Below are 21279 nucleotides of genomic sequence, written 5' to 3'. Positions count from 1 at the left end.
AGAGCGAAGTGTTTTTTAAGATAATAAAGGAGTGACTTAACGTCTGGAAGAGGAAGAAAAACATCTCCAAAGGGGAAGACACCAGGTTAAAAAAATGCTACTTTGAAGAAAGTTATTTGTAAGAAAAATTAAACAAATAAAGCAAAGGTGATTTTTTCATACCAAACCATGTCCCCTTCATTTCAGAGCTACTTAAAAGTGGAGGAGATAATGGTGATAATGATAATAATAACGGACGAGGGCTTATGCCAAGCCAGGCAATGTTTGGAGCACTTTACATGAATTAACTGTTTTAATGTTCACAACAATCTTATGAGTAGGAACTACCACAACTCCCATGTTACAGATGAAAGTATTAAAGCTTGGGGGCGATGTGGACTAACTTGCCCAAGGTCACAGTCAGCCAGTGGTAGAGCCGGGACTCGAAGCCCGGCAACCGGCTCTGGAGACTAAACTCTCAATCTCTGTGCTTAATCACAGCACAAAGCCAACCTGGAAAGCAGATTTCATTTTTATATTTTCCTAAAATGCATTAAACTTCGACTCGGGACCAGAGACTGTGCAGTTTGGGGATCAGCTTCACTACTGTACTTCTGTGTCCAGAACACAGAAATCTTAACATTTTATTTAATTTACAGATGTCAACATCAACCTCTCTAGATTTCAGAGATTTTTAGATGTATGAAATTAGATGGTATGGCAAAATACCTTGGTTGTGGCAGTAATTATACAAATGCCACATTTCACTATTATGCCATCGTTTTATATTACTTTGTATCTACCAGATTTAAAATGATTTGCAGAAAATACGCCATGTTGATTGCTGTTCAAAGACGGAAAGGATTTGCTCAGGAAATGGGTTTTTCTTCACTGCAAAAATACAAGTAAAAGCCAGACCACTTAATGACAAGGATATAGAGGGGAATAAATGAGTTTGTATGTGTGTCTTATTTTGGCTTCCCTGAAGAGTAGAGTCTGAGACAGGATTTCGGAGCAGGAAGTTTACTTGGGAAGTGATCCCCAGAGGCTTGACCAGGAGGGTAGGAGAGTGAGAGACAGAAAGAAAAGAAGCTAACAAAGGGTTTCACTGCTCTGGCTTCCTCTGTGGCTGGGCTGATAAGCTTCAATGTGCTGGGAACCCAATGTTCTGAGAAATTATGTGGATGCAGCTCAGAAGGATTCTTCTGATGGTTGAGAAGCAAGGCACTGATATAGAACACCTGCCCCATACAGGAGTTAATGCCCATGCACTTCCTAGCTACCTGTTAGCAGGCTGCATGGCCTTGTGCGACTTTGGAGAGAGCCCTGAGTCCAAAACCCCGAGAGGCACAGGCATTCAGTGTGATCCTGGCAGAGTGCACGGAGCTGTCCACCAGAGCTGCGCTGAAATCGAAAGGGCTGAGGGGAGGTGGCGAGGGGTAAAAAACGATCTGCTACAACATGTAAAGTGCTTAGAAAAAGTTCCTGGCACAGAGAATGTGCCACGTTAGTGTTCACTGTTGTGTTGTTAATACTATTCAAGCAACAGGTACGTGATGGCACAAAGGACATTTTAAGGTCCCTTCCAAGTGGCATGACTGCATGGGTTTTCCTTTTTTAAGGTTCTCTGGTGCAGTCACAAGTTCCATGGATGACTAAAAATATTCAAATATTACTATTATAATACGTAACTTTAACAAACATCACTAGAAGTGCATTTACCTTGGACCAGATGATAGATGGTTTGGGAATTCCACTTGCTTTGCATGGCAGAGTTACTGGAATGCCTTCAATTGTACTGAGTATCTGCTGCCCATGCTGAATGGTTGGCAGAACTGAAGAATGAAGAACATTCAGAATCTGAGCACCTGTCCTTCCATTTAGCCTCATATGTTTAAAGTTGCACATTTTCAGGACGTTCTGAATACTTGCAAAAGCTAGCAAAGACTCAACATTTTCTGATAGAAACGTAGGGTAATTTGTAAGGGAGTGCAATAAACAAAGTAAATACAATAGTTACGATCTGAAGAATTCAATAAAAATTTAAAATCAGGTAGTAAATTATGTCTAATAAGTTGACTTTCCTAACAAAAACAAGAGAGGACTGAAGAAAATCCATTTTTTTCCTGGAAACTCAAGATAGAATTACATCCTAAGAGTTACACACTTCCACAAGAGTCACACACGTGTTTTATCACGGTCTATTACCCATTAAGCTGCAGTGACCTAACTTAAGTCCACCTCCAGAGAAATGGACTGTTTAAGCACTACACATCAAATATCTGTCTACACACAACAATCACTTAGCGAGCCACTAAATTTACCCTAGAAAAAAGGGTTTGTTTTCTTAAAAGGAATTCAACAGTAAAACTTGAAAACCCTTAAGAGTTTACATTTAAAAGACCAAAATACAGGATTCTAGTTAATATTTTTCCCTAAGAGTGAGATATCTTTTGACTTTAGAAAGCAACTGAAGAATTAACATTATACGAGTAGAAACAAAAGGAAGACTTAGTTATTCCATTCTGCGTATATCTCAATTAATCATAACCAACTTGCATACAAAAAATTATCAATACCCAATGTTCTCAAAATTACAAATTTGATTAAAGAAGCTCCTATACATGAAAGGTCCTAACATAGTGCAGGGACACAAGAAAAGCCCCATATACACCAGGCTGCTCCTTTCCTTCCCCTGGAAAGATGAGACAGGAACCACTGCCTAGAGCTCAAGCACTCACTGTGTCTCTTGCCTTTGTCAAATTCCTCCAGAATTATCGCGGCTACCCTGGAGTAGAAGTTTGCCAGAACAAGAGATACCAGAGACCTCAGGGCAAAAACTTCCTTGGAAGGCTGAGATTAACTTTGCTACATACTCATATTTTCCTAAAGCTGAGCTTATTCTTCAGATAATTTTTTCTTAAAAACCTGGCAGCAAATTCCCAGCCCTCAACAAGAATGTCAAGCTACTCTCTAAAGTAAGAAATTTAATTTCCAGAATCTTCATGGAACAGCTTTCAACTATGTTGTCATTTTGCGTCAATATGGAATAAGCCATTTTCCTAAATGCATATTGAGTTTGACACCTATAATGGAAAAGTGGCAAATTTAGACAACAGTTTTCAAATCTGATGACATTTGAGAAGGGAAGAGCTGTTTCTTTCCAGATTGCCAATCTACATAAATCAATGTGACAATTAAGTGGTTTCTTTGTCATTTTAATTTGCATTTATATTTGCATTCATTAATTCATTCTTTTAAGACTTGGTTGAGAGCCTTTAATGAGTATTCTTAGAAGTGGAGAGGCAGAGAGATGAAAGAAGAGCAGTGCTAATTAACATAAATTCAGAGGTCTGGAGACCCTGTGATGCTGCATCCCATCCAACTCAAAGACAAATCTGTTGGCTAAATGATTACTTGGTTTGGTTCGAGTCAAATTGCTGGGTTGATTTTTTTTTTTAACCTTATGGACTAAATCAGTTACTCATTTTGGACTAAGATGAATGAAACAACGTTGTGAAATGACCTTTTAACTTTTAATTGTCAAAAGTTATTGCATCATGATAAACCACATCATTGGTTTGTCTAAACCACATCATTGGTTTGTCTGTCTTCTCCTCACTCCTCTTACCTGGCAGACACCACAATTAATGAGGTCACTCTTTCACCCACGTGAAAATCTGGCTCAGAATCCTTCTCAACACAATATTATGGGCAGATGGTAGAAGCTAAAGGGAGATGACATGAATGCACTTCTACACTAGATTCTCAAGCCGGTCCATCAGCACCCTCCAGGAAATCTGTGGACTGATCTTCTTTAAAAATAAACACAACTATATCCAATCTGGCTTTATGCATTTACTCTTCTAGATTCTAACTAATTTAGTGTTACTTTAGTATCTCTTCAAAATAATATTTCTTCAAGAATATCTCATGTGATATTGGTAGAGATTGATGCTACAGTGGAGATACATGGTATAAGATCGAGAGAGTGGAAGAGGCTATTTACAACGAGAAGCGGACATTGAAAAGAAGATGGTCTGCATCCAGTGAAATTTCCAACAGACCAAGAAAACTTTGGAAATTACCGGATTCTCCAATTCATGTCCTAAAAACAGACTGAATTAACTACTAAAAGTGAATGTTCCATGCTACTTTCATCCCTGTACACAGAACTACTTTCTAATACCATACTTAAAAAAAGCAATGTTGCAAAGTCTTTAAAGGAAATACACAAAAAACTTATGACAATTTCTTAAACTACAAAGCTGTCACTTATTTATCAAGATGTAAAAAGTCAGTCATGAATGGAAAGAGATAGCTTTTGGATATTCTTATCTGTGACCTTTAAGTTATTTAACACGCAAAAAGATTGTTTAGAGCACATGAGGTGGCCTTTAGAAAAGTTTAGGTCATTTCTAGCTAACACACAAAGGGGTCGTTAGGAAGGACATGGTTGTTGCACAACCAAAAAGAAAAGGCAATTTGGACGGTATAATAAGTTCAGCTTGCCTGAAATTAAAATGTATTTTTAAACCTAACTCTTTGAGAACTGAGTTCACTTTTATCAATTAAGAAACCACTTACAAAAGCCCTTGGCTAGACTCAGCTGGTGACTCCCAATAATGTCTTCTTGTGTACACAGGAAAGGGAAATCTGGAAACAGCCTGAACAATGTAAATATTGTTCAAGAAATAAGGCTTTTTTGTTAAGAATAACAATTAGGAAAGATATCTACTTCTTATAACTAGAGGAACAGAGTTATTTGATTTAAAGATATGAACGGAGCTTTGACTGTGGTTTGGAAAGAATTACAATGAGCGTGTCTCTTACCATGCACGTCCACGGTGGTAGTTTTGTTAATGGTTCCAGCAACGTTACTGGCCACACAAGTATATTTGCCTTCATCCTGAAGGCGAACTCTTTCAATATGAAGACTCCCGTCACTGCGTACAGTGATGTAAGGATTTTGGACCAACTTAAAGAAAAAAAACTCATTTTTAATTAAAAGAGCAATGTTGCCTAAGCCAAAACCAGATATGCTTTTTTTTCGTTTTGGGTTATTAAAATGTCTTATAAAATATTTTAATACCCTTAAGTGAAAAATGATGAGCATAAAACATTACCAAGAGCAGTATCAATTTTATGTCATCCTGATGTACTATCAAAAATTACACCTACTAACATCTGTCAGAGTTATGCACATGCTGGAAAGAAAAGGGAAAGAATAGAGACACTATTTGTTTCATGTTTTAGAACTTTTGTTATCACTCAGGACCCAAATTTCCTTAGTAATGTTTACTTTTGGCTTAATTTAATTTTTTTCAAAAAGGCCTTATTCCCACTTGTAAGCCATTGATATTTTTATTTTGGCAAACAGGCACTCAATCAAGCTGAGAGAATGTGACTTAATCTCAACACTCACTCTTTTCAATGACAGATGTGAGTATTAGAGGACAATGTATGACAAAGGAACTGCGTCAGAGAAGGCTGGCAATATTTTCTGTTAAAAATGATCACCTCTAACTCTGTGCCATTTATGCATTTTGTTCAATCACAGGATACCTGAGTACCCAAACAGTACCATCCTATGCTCCAAGGACATTCACTACTGAGTGAGGTATACCAATTTTTCTCAGGTTTTTATGCAAATATGAACCTTACATCTTATTCCATGGATTCAATTCATATCTAATTGGTACTTCAAGAAGGTGAGTCTAACTACTCTGTAAAATGGAAGGAAAATTCTCTGAACTAGATGAAAATTTATTGCCATAGATAGCATGTTTACAGAAAAACTCCATAGAATTGTGGAAATTGTTCACATCCTTTCATAATCAAAATTTATACACTGGAAAACAATAACACAAAATAGATCCACATTTTTAAATAGGTCAAAGTAAAAATTTTAATGTTTGAAGTTAATAATAAAGATTAATATATAAAATAAAAAATTTTTATGAGAATATTAACATTGCATTATGTCTTGCAAAGAATATAAAAATATTTAAATGTTATGAAAATAACTTCATACTTGCTTCAGTTTTTACATATTCTGATGAGTTTATTAGTTACATTGAATTTAATGCAAAATTATAAAAATTACACCATTGACTAGTTCCCCATCTTATTAATTTGAAATAATATGAACTGCATAAACATATTAAGACTGAAGAAAAGTTTTGGTACAGTTATAAAATGTATTTTCATATGTTTATTAAATTGAAATTTCAATGGTTGGAATACATTGTCTCTTACTGAAGAAAATTAGAAATGTGAATGCACTGATTTAAAATGTTCTTACCATGGCTGAATTCTTAACCCACCGACGTTCTGGAATGGGATTTCCAGCCAACAGAGCACAAGGCAAAGTCAGCTGTTGTCCTTCAATTACGCTGGTCACTGAAGGGCTGATTCCAATGAGCGGAGCAACTATGTCAGAGAGGGCACAGGTACTATCAACTCTATTTCACCCAAAAGGAGGGCAAACTCTTTTATAGGCCCAGATGACTACTAATTATGCTATTTAAAAGACTGAGTTTTTAGGAACAAATTTGTAAACGTAAATCAGCATGAATTGGAAGGTAGAGATAAAGGACCTCCTAAGCAGAGGGAATGGCAAGAAGAAAGGCAATAAGATACAGGTAGAGAAAGTAAAAAAGAATAAGTCTGTGGCATGGAAAGCCAGCAATGTCAAGGCAAGACATTGGTAATGCATTCAATAAACAAATGGAGAGTGGCTGAAAGCATTTATAAATAGAAAAGTGGAATCATCAGAACCATTTTCAGGAAATATTCATCTGAAAATTGTGAATGGGACTTAGTGGACAAGGGGAAAACTGGAAGCGGGGGGATCAGTGAGGAGGCCATCATGATAGCTCAAGCACATAGAATGAGGTGCGCTCCTAGATGGAATGGTAAAGAAGTATTGTAAAGATGTTCTTTTCTAGAAATCAATGAACTGATTTAAAATGTTATGTTAAATTTAACATAAATCAAAGCAAAATCCCCAAGAGATTCTACTTGGAAAATTTAAGTATGTGTAGATGAGTAAAGGAAATTTTATAAAAGAAATTATAACATTCTATAAAAGAAAACATGAAGAAAATTTTATAAAAGTGTATTATTGAGAAACAAGCACTGATAGATTTTAAACTCACATTAAATGCTATAATTTAAATAATGTAGTACTAGTGCACAACTAGAGTTCCAAGGAATAGAAATAGGAATACAAATTTACACGTAACCAAATGGGTATTTGAATCAGTGGGAAGAGAATATTCAATAAAGGATATTGAAACAAATGCATTACTACTTGGCAATAAGCAATATTATATTCTTACTTCATATCATATACAAAAATAATTCCATGGAGACTAAAATGACAAATGTAAAAAAAGTAACCAGAAAAGAACTCCACCACTCTAGTGTGTGTGTGTGTGTGTGTGTGTGTGTGTATTCATATTTAGATTTAATAAATTTATTCAAATTGACTTCCATTTCTTCAAGTGGAAGATAAGGATCTTGGAACAGAAGATCTCTAAGGTTATTCCCAGTTCTAGCAGCCTATGAAATATGAAATGGGGGAGGGGGAGAGAAGGCTAATCTAGTAATCAGATATTTACCTGGTTTTAACAAAAGAAGTGGCACAGGCAAGAGATGATACAGTAAAAGAAGTCTGATGATTCTGAAGAGTGTAGTGTCTAAGCATTAATTGATCTTACCAAGTCCTGTCACTGTTATTGTTGCCTGGGACTGGATCTTTCCAAACTGGTTTTCAGCTTCACAAATATAGGTTCCTTTATCACTTGCCCATAAGTCTAAAAAGAAGAGACTATTTACTCATTCAGCATCATCTATGGAGCATTTGCTACGTGCCAGGCACAGTGCTGAGACCTGTGTGTGGAACACACGGTACTGCCTTCTGGCAGCTCCCAGTCTAGGGGAGCAGACATACAGAAAAACCAACAATCATACCACAGTGTGACACATGTTCTAATAGGAGTTTCAAACAATGAGCCGTGGGAGCACAGAGACAGGGGTGACTGATGGCATGGGGAGGAGTTAGGGAAGAACTCACATAGGAGGTAATATCTGAGCTGTACCTTAAACAGCAGGAAGAATAGAGGAAGGGCAGTCCAAACCCAATGGGCTGCAAAGGCAAAAGCATGACTTGAAAAACCACGGTCTGTTCAAAGAATGGAAAGCTGCACCGCCAGTGGATGGTGCACCACCATCAGGGGGGCATTTTGGAGGTTTTCAGGGGAGATTTTTTTTTTCAGTTGGCTCAATTACTGGGGGAGTCTGTTAGCATTTAACGGGCAAAGATTAGGGAGGTGACACATGGGGCAGATTCACAAAAGGAACAATTATCCAAGTCCAGCAAGACTTTTGAAGATCCCACTAGAAATTCATGGATTTGATGACTTTGTTTATAATTATATGAGCCTACAACCTAATGCTGTTTAAGCGGAAGAAAGAAAGAATTGTAGCTGGAATTGCCCACCATTTGAGAAAATCATTTCACCAGCTTGGAGTTTTTGAGTCATCAGTCCCATTCTCCTGCATCAGTCTACATTTGAACTGTCAAATTCAAGGTGATGTACATAACTGTGTTGGCATATTGTGTAGACATTGCCAGAGTATTTACCTATTGAAATGTATATTATTTCAATAAAAATTACTTTCCTTTATTTTCCTTAGTCCTGAATTTTGGCTATTAAAATCATTTTTATTATGTAGGTAGATCAAACATACAGACTTTTCTCAGGATAATAAAAAAAAGATGTTACAAAATGTTTTTAATTAAAGAGGGTGTTGGGGGGGTCAGGATGAGGACTACTGGGTTACTGGTTGTGTGGGTACAGTCAGGAGACTGAAGATGAAGAGGAAGCCTGGTGCCTTATAAAGAGTGCGGTTTTGTCTTGTGAGCAATGGGAGAGGCAAGAGAAGATTTTAAATAGGGAAATAATTGTCATCTTTGCAAATATCTTAAGTAAAATAAGCTCAGTTTATTCTATTAATAAGATTTTGACAGAGAAAAATGTAGCTTTCCGTTATGAATAGTTCCACCCTAGCTCAGATAAAGAACAGTGACAACGTTCCCACTCCTCTGTTAACCATATGTATTTAACTGCAGAAATGCATCTGGTCAACTCAGGCAGTGTCCACTCTCAGCAACAGTGAACATTCATTTGCAAAGGAAAATTCAGCAAATCACCTGGTTAATGTGTCTTACATTACTTCTTTTTTTTTTTTGAGGAAGATTAGCCCTGAGCTAACATCTGTGGCCAATCCTCCTCTTTTTGCTGAGGAAGACTGGCCCTGTGCTAACATCCGTGCCCATCTTCCTCTACTTTCTATGTGGGACGCCTACCACAGCATGGCTTGCCAAGCGGTGCCATGTCTACACCTGGGATCTGAACTGGCGAACCCCAGGCCATGGAAGCGCAACATGCGAACTTAACCGCTGCACCACCGGGCTGGCCCTTACATTACTTCTAACCAAGATATTTTTCATATTATCAACTGCTGGACTAATTTGTACAGAAATACAAAATACTACTGAGAACTAAATTTCTAATCACCAGTTCCCTTCTAGATGATTTAATCTGGGCAACTTGGCAACCATTAGTCAATACATTGCCCTCTTCCATTCTTCCTTTTCTTTTATCTCCTCTAAGTGATTTGTTTTCAGGTCTAGGTAATAGACAGCCCTGGTGGTCCAGTGGTTAAGATCTTACGCTTTCACCACCACACCACCCGTCTGTCAGTTGTCATACCATGGTGGCTGCGTGTTGCTGTGATGCTGAAAGCTATGCCACTGGAATTTCAAATACCAGCAGGGTCTCCCATGGTGGACAGTTTTTAGCAGAGCTTCCAGACTAAGACAGACTAGGAAGAAGGACCTGGCCACCCACTTTTGAAAAAATTATGAATAGCAGCAGGGCATTGTCTAATATGGTGCTGGAAGATAACAGTAAGAGGATGGCACCAAAAGATGGGGCAGGGTTCCCCCAACACTAGGAGTCAGAATCAACTTACGAGCATTAAGAACAAGTGACAATTCTCAAATATAAGAGTTCAATACTATTTTAAAGTGAAATGCAACAAACACAAAAATGTGTTGCCAAGGAAGATAATTTCACTAATTTAAACAAAGTAATATCTATATATAAAACATGAATGTGTAATATATATGTACATACTTGGATAAAATATATTTGCTTAACCTACTTGAAATAAAGAGAGCTCCTGTTCTTAGTTGGCTGATGGAACTCACTGAAAAGGGTCTTGAGAAGATGGGCATGTTGTCTAATCTTTGCCATTTAATCTTTGGTTCTGGATAACCCTGGACATAGCAAGGTAATGTCACATTTGACCCAATTTCCACAGACACATCAATAGGTTCTTGTACGAAAACTGGAGGTGCTGGAAGATATTTAAAACAAAAAAAGGTCATTGGGATCGTATACAGGCACATTAAATAAAAACTTAATTATTAAAACTGTCAACAGATTGAATTTGAATCATATCATTGTTTACATATTATAAATTTACCCTTTAAGTATTCCTGTCTTCTAATGAAACAGCGGATATTTCCTTTCTGCTTTATAAATGAATAGAGGCACAAAGAAGTTCAACTATTTCCTTAAAGCAATGAATGATGAAAAGAGTGAGAATTTAAATCAAGATTACCTTAAACAAAGAGAACCTTTCATTTTAGAAATTTGTTTTGAATTCTAGTTTATATCATACTGCTCAACTCTTTAAACTTACTTATAAATAAGTTTGCCTTATAAGGAAATATTTTTGACACTTTCCAAAACTTACTCCTTTTGGTAAAGTTTTTAAACGAACTTAACTTATACCAGAGTTCATTCTTCAATGGATCATTATATAACAAGCCAACAGTATTTAATCCTAAATTATCTCCTTGTTCTACACCACATTCTTGCTTCTTAATATCTTTCACTCTTTTCACATTTTTGAGTTAAAGAAATTTTAGCTTGAGAGTCAGTAATACAACTTAAAGTAACAGAATATAGTATTTGATAAAGGGAAACTAGTGAGTGTTTAACAGCTTAGAGTTAAGAGATGATTCAGAAATTATAAAATTTTAGATAAGAAGGAGACAGTCATCCACATAATTCAGGTAACCACAGAAATTGGGAGGAAGACTTAGAAATATGTCAGAGGCACACTTCGGAAAACATCAGAATGCAATACAGGAAGGATGTTGTCAGCAAGCCCAGATAGACAAGGCTCCCAATATGTCCCCCAGAACTTAGGGAGAAATGATGTTTGAGGCATCAGGCAAGGAGAAATATCTAGGAAACTACCAGAGGTAATTCATGAAAGCTGTTCATGTAGGACTCTAAGAGGAGGTACCCTAGGGAGGTTTCCTTGAAAATGTCAAGGTTAAATATTGGTTAGGAATTACAACTGTCGTTTACAGAGCCAGGGAATATGTTAAGAGCTTTCCATTAAATATTTCACTTGATCTTCACAGTATTCCTGTAAGGTAGGTACTACTATTACTTCATTTTTATACATGAATAAATTGGGACAGAGATAGTTTACCAAGTGTCACATGGAGTTGAAGAGTAGAGACAGGATTGAAAAGCAGGTCAATCCGACTCCAGAGTCACAGTTCTTTGTCCTTCTATCAGCTTTCCCTTTTCTATGGGTTCTTACAACTGCCCATAGTCAAGCTGTTCGGCAAGCTAATAAAAATGGGTGCAGAAGATCACTTCTTTCCTTCTCCATGGGAATTCTGGGACTCGATGTACAGCTGTCTCCCACGCAGCATTAGTGCTTTATTAGCCTGGGTTAAAGGGCTTCGTCTAACTTTGCGGCCTCAGCTCCCATTATTTCCCTACACAAATCCTATTCTCTGGACCATCAGAACTCCTCACCCTTCTTCAAACAAGGATTGACCTTTCTCATTTGGTCCCTGTGTTACTGCCATCCCTTTCAAATACAATGTCTGCTGTGGATCTCTGGCTATTGAAATATTGACAATTCATTAATCTAGTTCAAAAGGCCCCTCCTCAATGCCATCTCTTACTGTCCCAAATGGATATGATTTCTTCCCTCTCTGAGGTTTCAGAGACCTCACTCTGTACCATTCTCACGGCAATGGCCACATTCAGCCTTTTATTAGACTACGTGTTTTCCCTAGAGAGTGTATGTTTGCAATCAAATTTTTACCTTTTATAGCAACTAACATAGTACTTTGTGCATTACACATGGCTGCTAGATATTTGTGAATGACTGAATCAATATTAAAACAGTTCAACACTAATCCAGTGTGTGTGTGCACGTAAATGTTTATGATGATAACAGCTTTGATCCAGTACATTTGAACTTGCTCTTTTTTTTTTTTTTTTTTGAGAAAGATTAGCCCTGAGCTAACATCCACCACCAATCCTCCTCTTTTTGCTGAGGAAGATTGGCCATGAGCTAACACCCATCCCCATCTTCCTCTACTTTATATGTGGGATGCCTGCCACAGCATGGCTTTATAAGTGGTGCGTAGGTCCACAACCAGGATCTGAACCAGCGAATTCCGGGCCACAGAAGCAGAGCATGCAAACTTAACCACTACACCACCGGGTTGGCCCCCAAACTTGCCCTTTTGAAGAAAGCAAGGCAAATTTAGAAGTCCCATTGTTTGTTCATTGAACCTAAGTAAAATAAAATTAAGGTAAATACCACAATTAAGCAATATGTTTATAAAAAGAAGTAGTGTATCTGTGTTTAGATTTCTCTTAATGCATCTATATGGGAATTTGACTTATAAAAGTAATAGACAAATATTTTAAAGATAGTTTATAAAGTAGTTCATTGTTTGCTTATCCTAGATGTGTCAGGTCTAGTTTCTTTTCTCTGGGGTGACAGTAGTCATCTATTCTAGAGCCAGTTGCTTTTCTGAGAAATAGAGGTTAAATATAAAATTTTCAGGATGTGTTAGGTTCAGAGTGTGGGCAGGTGAATGTGGACAGGGGGCAGAAAATAAATTCCAGAAGAGCTAAAAGATATGCAGAAGCCTGGGATTGACCAAGTATTGGGGAAGAAACAAAGCTTACTGACACAATAGAACATAGCCATCAGTGAAAATGGAGACCAACTAGAATTTTCAGAACTAAGAAAGCAAAGAGCAAACTGGAATAAAAAAGGATAAGCAAATCTCAAGCTGTGCCCATCAAACTCAAGATAGGAGAAGTCACCTGTATTGAACAAGCTTTGGGAACAGTGGCAGGCACAAGACAAGCACGAGGTTAGGGAATATACACACGGGTGCCAGAAAACAAGGCAAATGACAGTACCAGGCACTAGGTAAGCAGCCAAGACAGCATCCGTGACAAGCAAATCTCAAAAACAAAGCGGCTCCCAACTCTAGCCAAGAAGGCTTTTAAATACTTCCTACTCCTAAGTGTGGCCAACTCGGACTCCAAGTGAATCATATTGGGTGGATGGTAAACAGATTAACGAGACTAGGGAGAAAGGGGGTAGAAGTGATTGTAGCACAAGACACAGGTCTCGTACAGAGGAGTCTGTGTTGCTTACAGAAGTTACACCAGTAAGTGGTTTTGAATGGCAATTCCACTGTTTCTTGGCCTATAACCTTGGAAAATTACTTTACCTCCCCCAGTCTAAATCTCCCCACGAACTAAAGGGGGATAATAACATTTTTTAACTCATGTTGTTAAAAGAGGGGATCTTTATTAATCACCTAGCATGTAGGAATCACCCAAATATTAACTACCGTTGATCATAAATATAGTAGAGCTAATTTACTACATCTTAGTTCTGGAGTTTAACATATCTCTTGTTAATTTCAGTTTTGGCTTCTGCATATAGCCCATCAGGATTATGCTGGTTCTTCTGTGATCTCCTGAATATTTGTGTATAAGCACCTTGAGAGTTGCTCAGAGTTAATGCATAGTACAGCTCTGTTGTCGCTTACAGATAGATATGGCTGTGTGCATACATTATTTTGAAAATATAAGTTACAAACAGATTAGCCATCTTGCTCTAAAACCTATTCCACAAAATTATTCTAGTTCCTTTAGTGTTAATTAAATCCTTCTCCACTATGGCAACTCTTGCGTTATATTAGTCAGAGATTCTCTTCCCTAAAATGGCTGAACACACTGTTTTTGGATCTACCAAACCACAAAACACAAAACCACAGTCTAAGACTCAAACCCTGTGTGGTGTGGAATGCTGCAAATAAAATTGCTGCCAGGCCAATTTTTTGTTTGATGTAGCTAATCTTCTTTTCTTCCAAATGACTTCACAATTCACTACCTCTTTTAAAAAAGGATGAAAAGCACTGGTAACTTTCCCTGTTGACCTGAAATGTCCATAACTTAAAGCCGTGATAATGAGAAGGGCAATAGGAAAAAAGAGACTCATTACAAGAAGCTGGAACTCAAGAATAATATTAAACAGCCTTTTTATTATTATTTTTTGGTCTAGTATTGTCAATGTGAACTAACAGAGCCAGAAAAACAAGCAGAAAGCCCAAGTAGTTACATGATACGGATAAAAGCATGTTTTTCTTGTCATAAGCTACTTAAATCTATGCCCAGTAGTTTTGGAACACAAATGAATAATTTTATGCCCTACTAATAGTGGCACTTGTCTCAAGCCCTTTTTAAAAGAAATCAAGTCGAAACAGTGACTTTCATATTAAAAGCCCAATGCTTAATATTAAATATTATGCCGCTATTATATATGCATTTCCATATTATTTTTCAAGACTCAAAGAATCAAAATGACCCCTTAATTTGTGAAGTTAATATCCATCTATTTGTTACATGTCCCATTAAGCAGCTTCAGAGGAAGAGCCGTAACCACTGACATGCTGAAGGCACATGGGTGACAACGTCTCATTTCATCTTTACAACCAACCTATCGGGTAGGTTCTATTAAAAGTCAAGCAGAAAAGCCAGTCTCTCTCCAGAGCCCATTCTCTTAACTATTAAATAAGTTCTGGGGAAAATTCAGGGCTTTTGTTTCTTCACTTTTAAACCTAACGGTGATAACCACAACCATCGCTGCAACTGTGATTTGCATGGTTTTTGGCAGCTACATCTGATATCTGCTAGAATATGTAACAATAGTTTTATGTGGACAAACAAGGACTACATAAACTTTGCAGGGTCCAATGTTTAGGATTCTAATGGTGAATGAGGAAACAGTAAAGGCGAATGGCGCTGACTTTAATATCAAGTTATTTGGCAATTGTTAACAATGATCATGGTTACAGTAAGCAAACAATTGAGTTTATGTTAATGGTTCCATCAGGACAATTACTGGAATAAAAGTTGAGAAAGCTGTTGTTTTAGAAAGGGTCATAGAGAGCGAAGATCTTGACTATGAGTGAAGACAAAACAAAATTCAGCTCAAGGAATGAAAGATAAATACAAAACATTTGTTATGGTGTTTCGTAATCCAATGCAAGTCACTCCAGCTCAGGAAGCCTCAACCCTTCTATGGCTTATCATGAGTCAGAAGAGAGAACCCAGAAAGTCCAGAAGCTAAAAAGATTATCAAGAAGGCACTAAGTAAGCAAAGAAGCACGTGTAAGATATTTGGATTTTCTATAATCTTGAAGTGAGGTGAGGGTGTCATTTCCTTTTGGCTGGGAACAACTTCCTTCCTCCTCTGGGGCCAGACAACTCTAAAAGATTGTTAGGTAAATATAAAATATCTGTGCAGGAAAGAGGGAGAAGCAGAACTAGAAAATGTCGAGAATTGAAACATATTTTTTACATTTCTTGAAACAAGAATTCTGTATCTAGCGACCCTCCTCACTGGGACCTCCATTACTAAGAGAATGACTTGTGGCGTACACTCTGCTGGTAGATTTTGATCCCTCCACCCAGTGATTCTAGTCTTACTTCCCAGGCACTGCTCTTCATAACCACAGAGTTTAGTCATGGTTCAAACACATCTTGCTGTGCCCCAGACAGATTCTACAGCGGTCTTTGTGGGCATTTCTAGGTTTGTTGATTCTACGCCAAGGACATAATTAACAAGAATACAGATTGTTTATCAGATAGCCCAGGGGCAAGGGGATCATAAAAAATCCAAGGAGGAAAACATTTAATTTATATGAAACAAAATATTAAGCCGAGAGGGCCATGATGTTCATTTAAAGAATTAGGATAGTAGAATTAAAATTTTGTGTGACTTTATTCTAAAAAAAAATGCATTTTCTTTATAGCTCCTAACTTTTATTTATTTATTTTCTTAAAAAACAGCTTTGAGATGAAAATCATCATACATAAATGAAAATACCATGTAACGAAATGTCGTATTTTACAAGTTTGTGATGCAAATGTTTGAATTATCTGTTAAAATTAAGCTGCCAGGTTCTTTTTCATACAAAGCAAGCTCTGTTTTATTTCATGTTACCACAGTGTGCAGAATTTATTTTTCGTCAGGAAACATGAGATCGAGAGACAAAGAAGGAGAGAGGACCAAACTTCTTGAGTAATCCGACTATAACTGTCATGCACATGCTGTATCCTTCACATTGTGATTGACATTTATTTGTAGTTAGTTCTTTATTTTATACACTGAGGAGTCACTGCTTGTGAATTTAAAAAAAAAAAAACAGTAAAAGCACAGTCTGCTACCTTTACTGTCATCAACATCTCCAACTTATGGTCTAGGGCCAAAGTCTAATTTCTGGCCTCCAGATGTTAATACTTAGAAATTTGGTGTCAGAATGGATGATTCCTGATAGGAAAATGTTTGTCAAGAGGTGATATACCAGTGAAACCCGCAGTCTGTGAAGTCAGACATCCTGAGTTCGAATATCCAGGCTCTGCCGCTCCATAGCTCTGTGACCCTGGTCAAGTTGCTTAGACTATTTAAGCCTCCATTTCATTATCTATATAACAGAAATAATTATAATATCCTCTACTTAGGATTGATATGAGGGTTCAATGAGATAACACATATAAAAAGTTCTTAGCATAGCACATGGAAAGCACATGATAAATGCTAACTACCGTTTTTCTATCAATAATCGGAAACGCTAACTCTAATTTTGCCATTCTGACAAATATTTCCATCTAACTGTTCCAAAGTCATTAGCAGGGAAAAACAGCAGATCAATTTCAAAACAAATTTGTCTATCAGAGCTGGGATGCTTACAGCCAACATCCAGAGTTATCTTGCCAGTTGCTCTTCCAGCATCATTAACAGCTACACACGTATAATCACCAGCATCCAGATCCTGAGTTTCTTGAATCTTCAAAAGTCCCAAGAGAGGCTCAATAATGAGGAATGTTGAGGGCCTCAGCTCAAGATCTCCTAAGTCAAACAAAGGAAAGAACATTAAAGCATTTACATAGTTTACTCTGCCATTGGTTTAATGTAAAAACTTCTGAGGAAAATTGATCGTAAATTTTTAAATACAAGTGTCTAGCACAGTGTAGATGCTTGAACAATGTCCATGCAATGAAAGAATGAAGTGTTTCTTGGCACTGAGATGATTTATTAGTCTGTACAATTCTACAGGCTAACCTATAGCGAAAAATCTGGCCCCAAATGAATTATGTACAAATATTTCCCATTGTATATGGACCTAAATATGAACGAACTCTTCGAAGCTACCCGGGCGACAGGGAAAGGGTGACAGCTGTCACCCTGGCTGTGTTAGGTAAGAAGGGAACAGGCAGATGAAGGTTGAAAAGAGGTTTCTACCATCTTGTGGCAGGATGAATTTTCAGTTACCCAGGAAATAAGAGACTACAAGTGTTCTTAGTTTGGTTAATGACCAGGTTTTTGGTTTGCTGAATGCTATCAGTTCGACTTTGTCTTGCAAGAGGTGTAAGCTGCCTGAGAGGATTCTAAGGGTGGCTGGGGAAGAAGGAACCACAGCTGGCTGCAGAGGATAGGGACGAGCTTGTTGGCAGAAGAGAAAGAATGGATGAGAAACTTCTGACAATGGCCAGAGAGAGGTGTTGTTACGTAAATCTCCCAGGATATACATCTACTAAATCTAAATCACTACTATTCATTAAAGTTCTTTAAGTTGGAGTTACGGGGTTTTTAGAAGCAAGTAGGGTATAAACGTGTGGGGGATGGAACTGCATATTGAGTTTGACCTCAGTGTGATGATGGGATGACCCAAGAAAGATTAGTTATGTCTGAGTTACCTGTCTATGCTGTACGTCCTTGTAATACCTCAAAACCCATGAGAACCACTTCTATTTGAAGGCAGGCAAGGCCTCAACAAATCTGTAAGTTAAGCTGACCTTGCCTTATGCCTCCCCTCCTCCAGGGTGTCTGCTCTCCTAAGAATGGACTTAATTGAGATGACCAGTCTCAAAAAAAATACCTAATACTGGATGTTTAATGTCAGCTCAGTGGCCATATCTTTTTTGTTTGCTTTTGTAAAGGGTGACATCAAACTCTTTGCGGGGGTCCTAAAAACTTCCAAGAGGTTTGAGGGCCATTGCTCTTAGGGTTTCATAGCATGCCTAGATGCCAATTCTGAAAAGGCACTCTTCAAAATGTCACATATTAGCCTAGCCATGTGCCCTGGGCCTGACAAGCATAGAAGTAACTCCCTTAGCTGCTAACAGGCAAAGAGAACCTCAGAGCTAGTCATTCTCTAGGATGCTATAAAAAGCACCAACCAACAGACTCAGGGCAACAGACAATTCTGTTTTTGTTTTTATCATTTTTGGAGGAGAAGTCAAAGGAGCCATAAATTTAAAAACAAAAAAATTACGTTAGCAATCGTCAATGCCAAAAATAAAGTATTTTTCAGCATTCCAATATTTAAAACCCCAATCATCCTTTTAAGTCTGCTACTACATACCAAGCGAGAATGAGAGAAGCAACTAAAGCTGTGTCGATGTGCCTCCAGGAAATTTTCATAAATAAAGGCAGATGATGTTGACATAAACTTTCCTCCCACTAAGGGAGGATGCAATGTGACCTAGCTGCTCATCAGTATTGAAATGTTTGGACTAAAATGCATTTAGATTTCTGGAATTTACTTCTCCCTTTTTTCTTCTATGTCAGAGGACATGACAAGATGAAATAAAGCTACGTTTTTTTGCTAGTAGCTCTTTTCAAAATAAAAATGTTTAAAGCGTAGCAACAATGAAACAAAATATAAATTGGAAAACACTGCCTTAATCAAGTATGCATTTTGATCACATTTTAATAATCTCTCCTTGCAAACTGGTGCAGCCACTATGGAAAGCAGTATGGAGTATCCTCAGAAAATTAAGAATAAGCCTACCATATGATCCAGCTATCCCACTGCTGGGTATTTATCCAAAGAACTTGAAAATGCAAAGGCATAAAGACACCTGCACCGTATGTTCATTGCAGCATTATTCACAATAGCTAAGACTTGGAAGCAACCTAGGTGCCCATCAAGGGACGAATGGATAAAGAAGATGTGATATATACACAATGGAATACTACTCAGCCTTAAGAAATGATGAAATCCGGTCATTTGTGACAACATAGATGGACCTTGAAGGTATTATACTAAGTGAAATAAGTCAGAGGGAGAATCTCAAATACCATATGATCTCACTCATAAGTAGAAGATAAAAACAACGACAAACAAACACATAGCAACAGAGATTGGATTGGTGGTTACCAGAGGGGAAAAGGGGCAGGGGGGAGGGCAAAAGGGGGGATTAGGCTCACATGTGAGGGGATGGACTATAATTAGTTTTTGGGTGGTGAACATGATGTAATCTACACAGAATTCGAAATATATTATGATGTACATCTGAAAGCTATATAATGTTATAATCCAATGTTACTGCAATAAAAAAAAAAACCCTCTCCTTTCTTGATTTCTACTGAAAAATTAGTCATCAAATTGTTGAGAAGCCATAGGGAAATACAAAACTTTGAGATGGAAATGAAATAGAGATTATTTAGTTTTAATATGAGATAAGATTAGAACAATGTTATACATAGTAAAATATATAAACTTTCCTGACATTCTATTCTGGTATTTAATAATTATTACCACTGAGGAGGGTTCTCTTTCTCCTGTAGTTTAAATTCAATTCTAGCCTCTGTGGATGTAAAGACTAACAGAGAGATCATTATTCCTGGCATAAAATTCTTTCAAATAGCTGATGTTAATCAAGTGGTTCTTGAAAACGTTTGTCTCAAGATCCCTTTACACTCTTAAAAATTATTGGGGACTTTGATGAGTTTTTGTTTAAGTGGACTATAATTACTCATGTTTAGCATTTTAGAAATGAAGCTGAAAAATTTAAAAACATATGTATTTATTTTATAATAACAAAATAATGAACATATTTTATGAAAAAATAATTATATTTCCCAAAACAAGAGAAATTTAGTGAGAAGAGTGGCCTTGTTTCACATTTTTGAAAATCTCTAGAATGTCTAGCTTAATAGAAGACAGCTGAGTGCTGAGATTTGCTTCTGCACTCACTTTTATTGGCTATCACATGTTATTCAGCCTCCAAAAACTCCACTATACATTTGTGAGACAATGAGAGTGAAAAAGACAAATAACATCTTAGTACCATTAGGAAAATAATTTTGAATCTCATGTATTTCCTGAAAAGAACTGTGGGCAACCCCCAGGATTCCTGACTAATTACACTTTAAGAACCACTGATCTAAACAAACAAATCCAATGTCTTTACTATTTTACCAGAAATATCCTTTATGTAACATTTTAATAGTGTTCCTGATTCTTCTTTGAACCCAGTTTATGTTGCTCATTTCTAAAAACGAAAAATCTAAAATTAGGGTGGGCATTTGTACTTATGGCATTCCTTTTCTCTGCTGGTCTGCATGGAATACAATTTATTAATGACTGGTGGTTGCCAGGGGCTGGAGGGCAGGAGAAATGGAGAGTTCTCTTTCAACAGGTATAAAGTTTCAATTACACAAGAGGCATCCGTCCTGGAGATGTGTTGTACAACATAGTGCCTACAGTTAACAATACTGTACACTTGAAAATTTGTCAAGAGGGTAGATCTCATGAGTTCTTACCATAAGTAAATAAATAACCACCTACTTTATTCAATCAGAACTGCCTGAAAAAAGAGTACGAAGAAAAAGTTGTTCTATGGTTAGGGTAAGTACTCTTCTTCACCCTGTGTTTTCCATAAGGTAAGGTTTTCCCGACCTTCCCGATGTCGCATCCCCAACAGAGGTGGGAAAGGAAGGCCTGGCTGCCTCCTTCCCCTTTCTTTTTGGAGCCAGTCTGCATGCAGAAGAGCTTGTCCTCCTGTTTTGCTCTTGATGATCCAG

The 21279-nt window shown here is 37.3% G+C and overlaps 1 protein-coding gene across 6 annotated transcripts in view; it reads right to left on the bottom strand.

The window, feature by feature from the left end:
- Positions 1–21279, bottom strand: part of HMCN1 (hemicentin 1) — a 433459-nt gene that overhangs the window by 204694 nt on the left and 207486 nt on the right. For 5 of the 6 annotated variants that reach the window (XR_006891498.1, XM_046681569.1, XM_046681570.1 and 2 more), the window contains 6 exons: positions 17158–17316; positions 10216–10410; positions 7704–7799; positions 6284–6411; positions 4813–4957; positions 1702–1814 (listed from right to left, as the gene is read on the bottom strand). Coding sequence is in view for 5 of the 6 variants with exons in the window: in XM_046681569.1 (XP_046537525.1) it covers positions 1702–1814; positions 4813–4957; positions 6284–6411; positions 7704–7799; positions 10216–10410; positions 17158–17316 (836 nt within the window). In the remaining variant the exon portion in view is untranslated. Of the gene's footprint in view, positions 1–1701; positions 1815–4812; positions 4958–6283; positions 6412–7703; positions 7800–10215; positions 10411–17157; positions 17317–21279 lie in introns of those variants that run through there. The other variant, XM_046681574.1, reaches the window with a different exon arrangement.

Source organism: Equus quagga, chromosome 13, assembly GCF_021613505.1.
Source record: "Equus quagga isolate Etosha38 chromosome 13, UCLA_HA_Equagga_1.0, whole genome shotgun sequence".
NCBI lineage: Eukaryota > Metazoa > Chordata > Mammalia > Perissodactyla > Equidae > Equus > Equus quagga.
The sequence above is the reverse complement of the archived record's forward strand: the minus strand, read 5'-3'. Positions and strand labels throughout refer to the sequence as shown.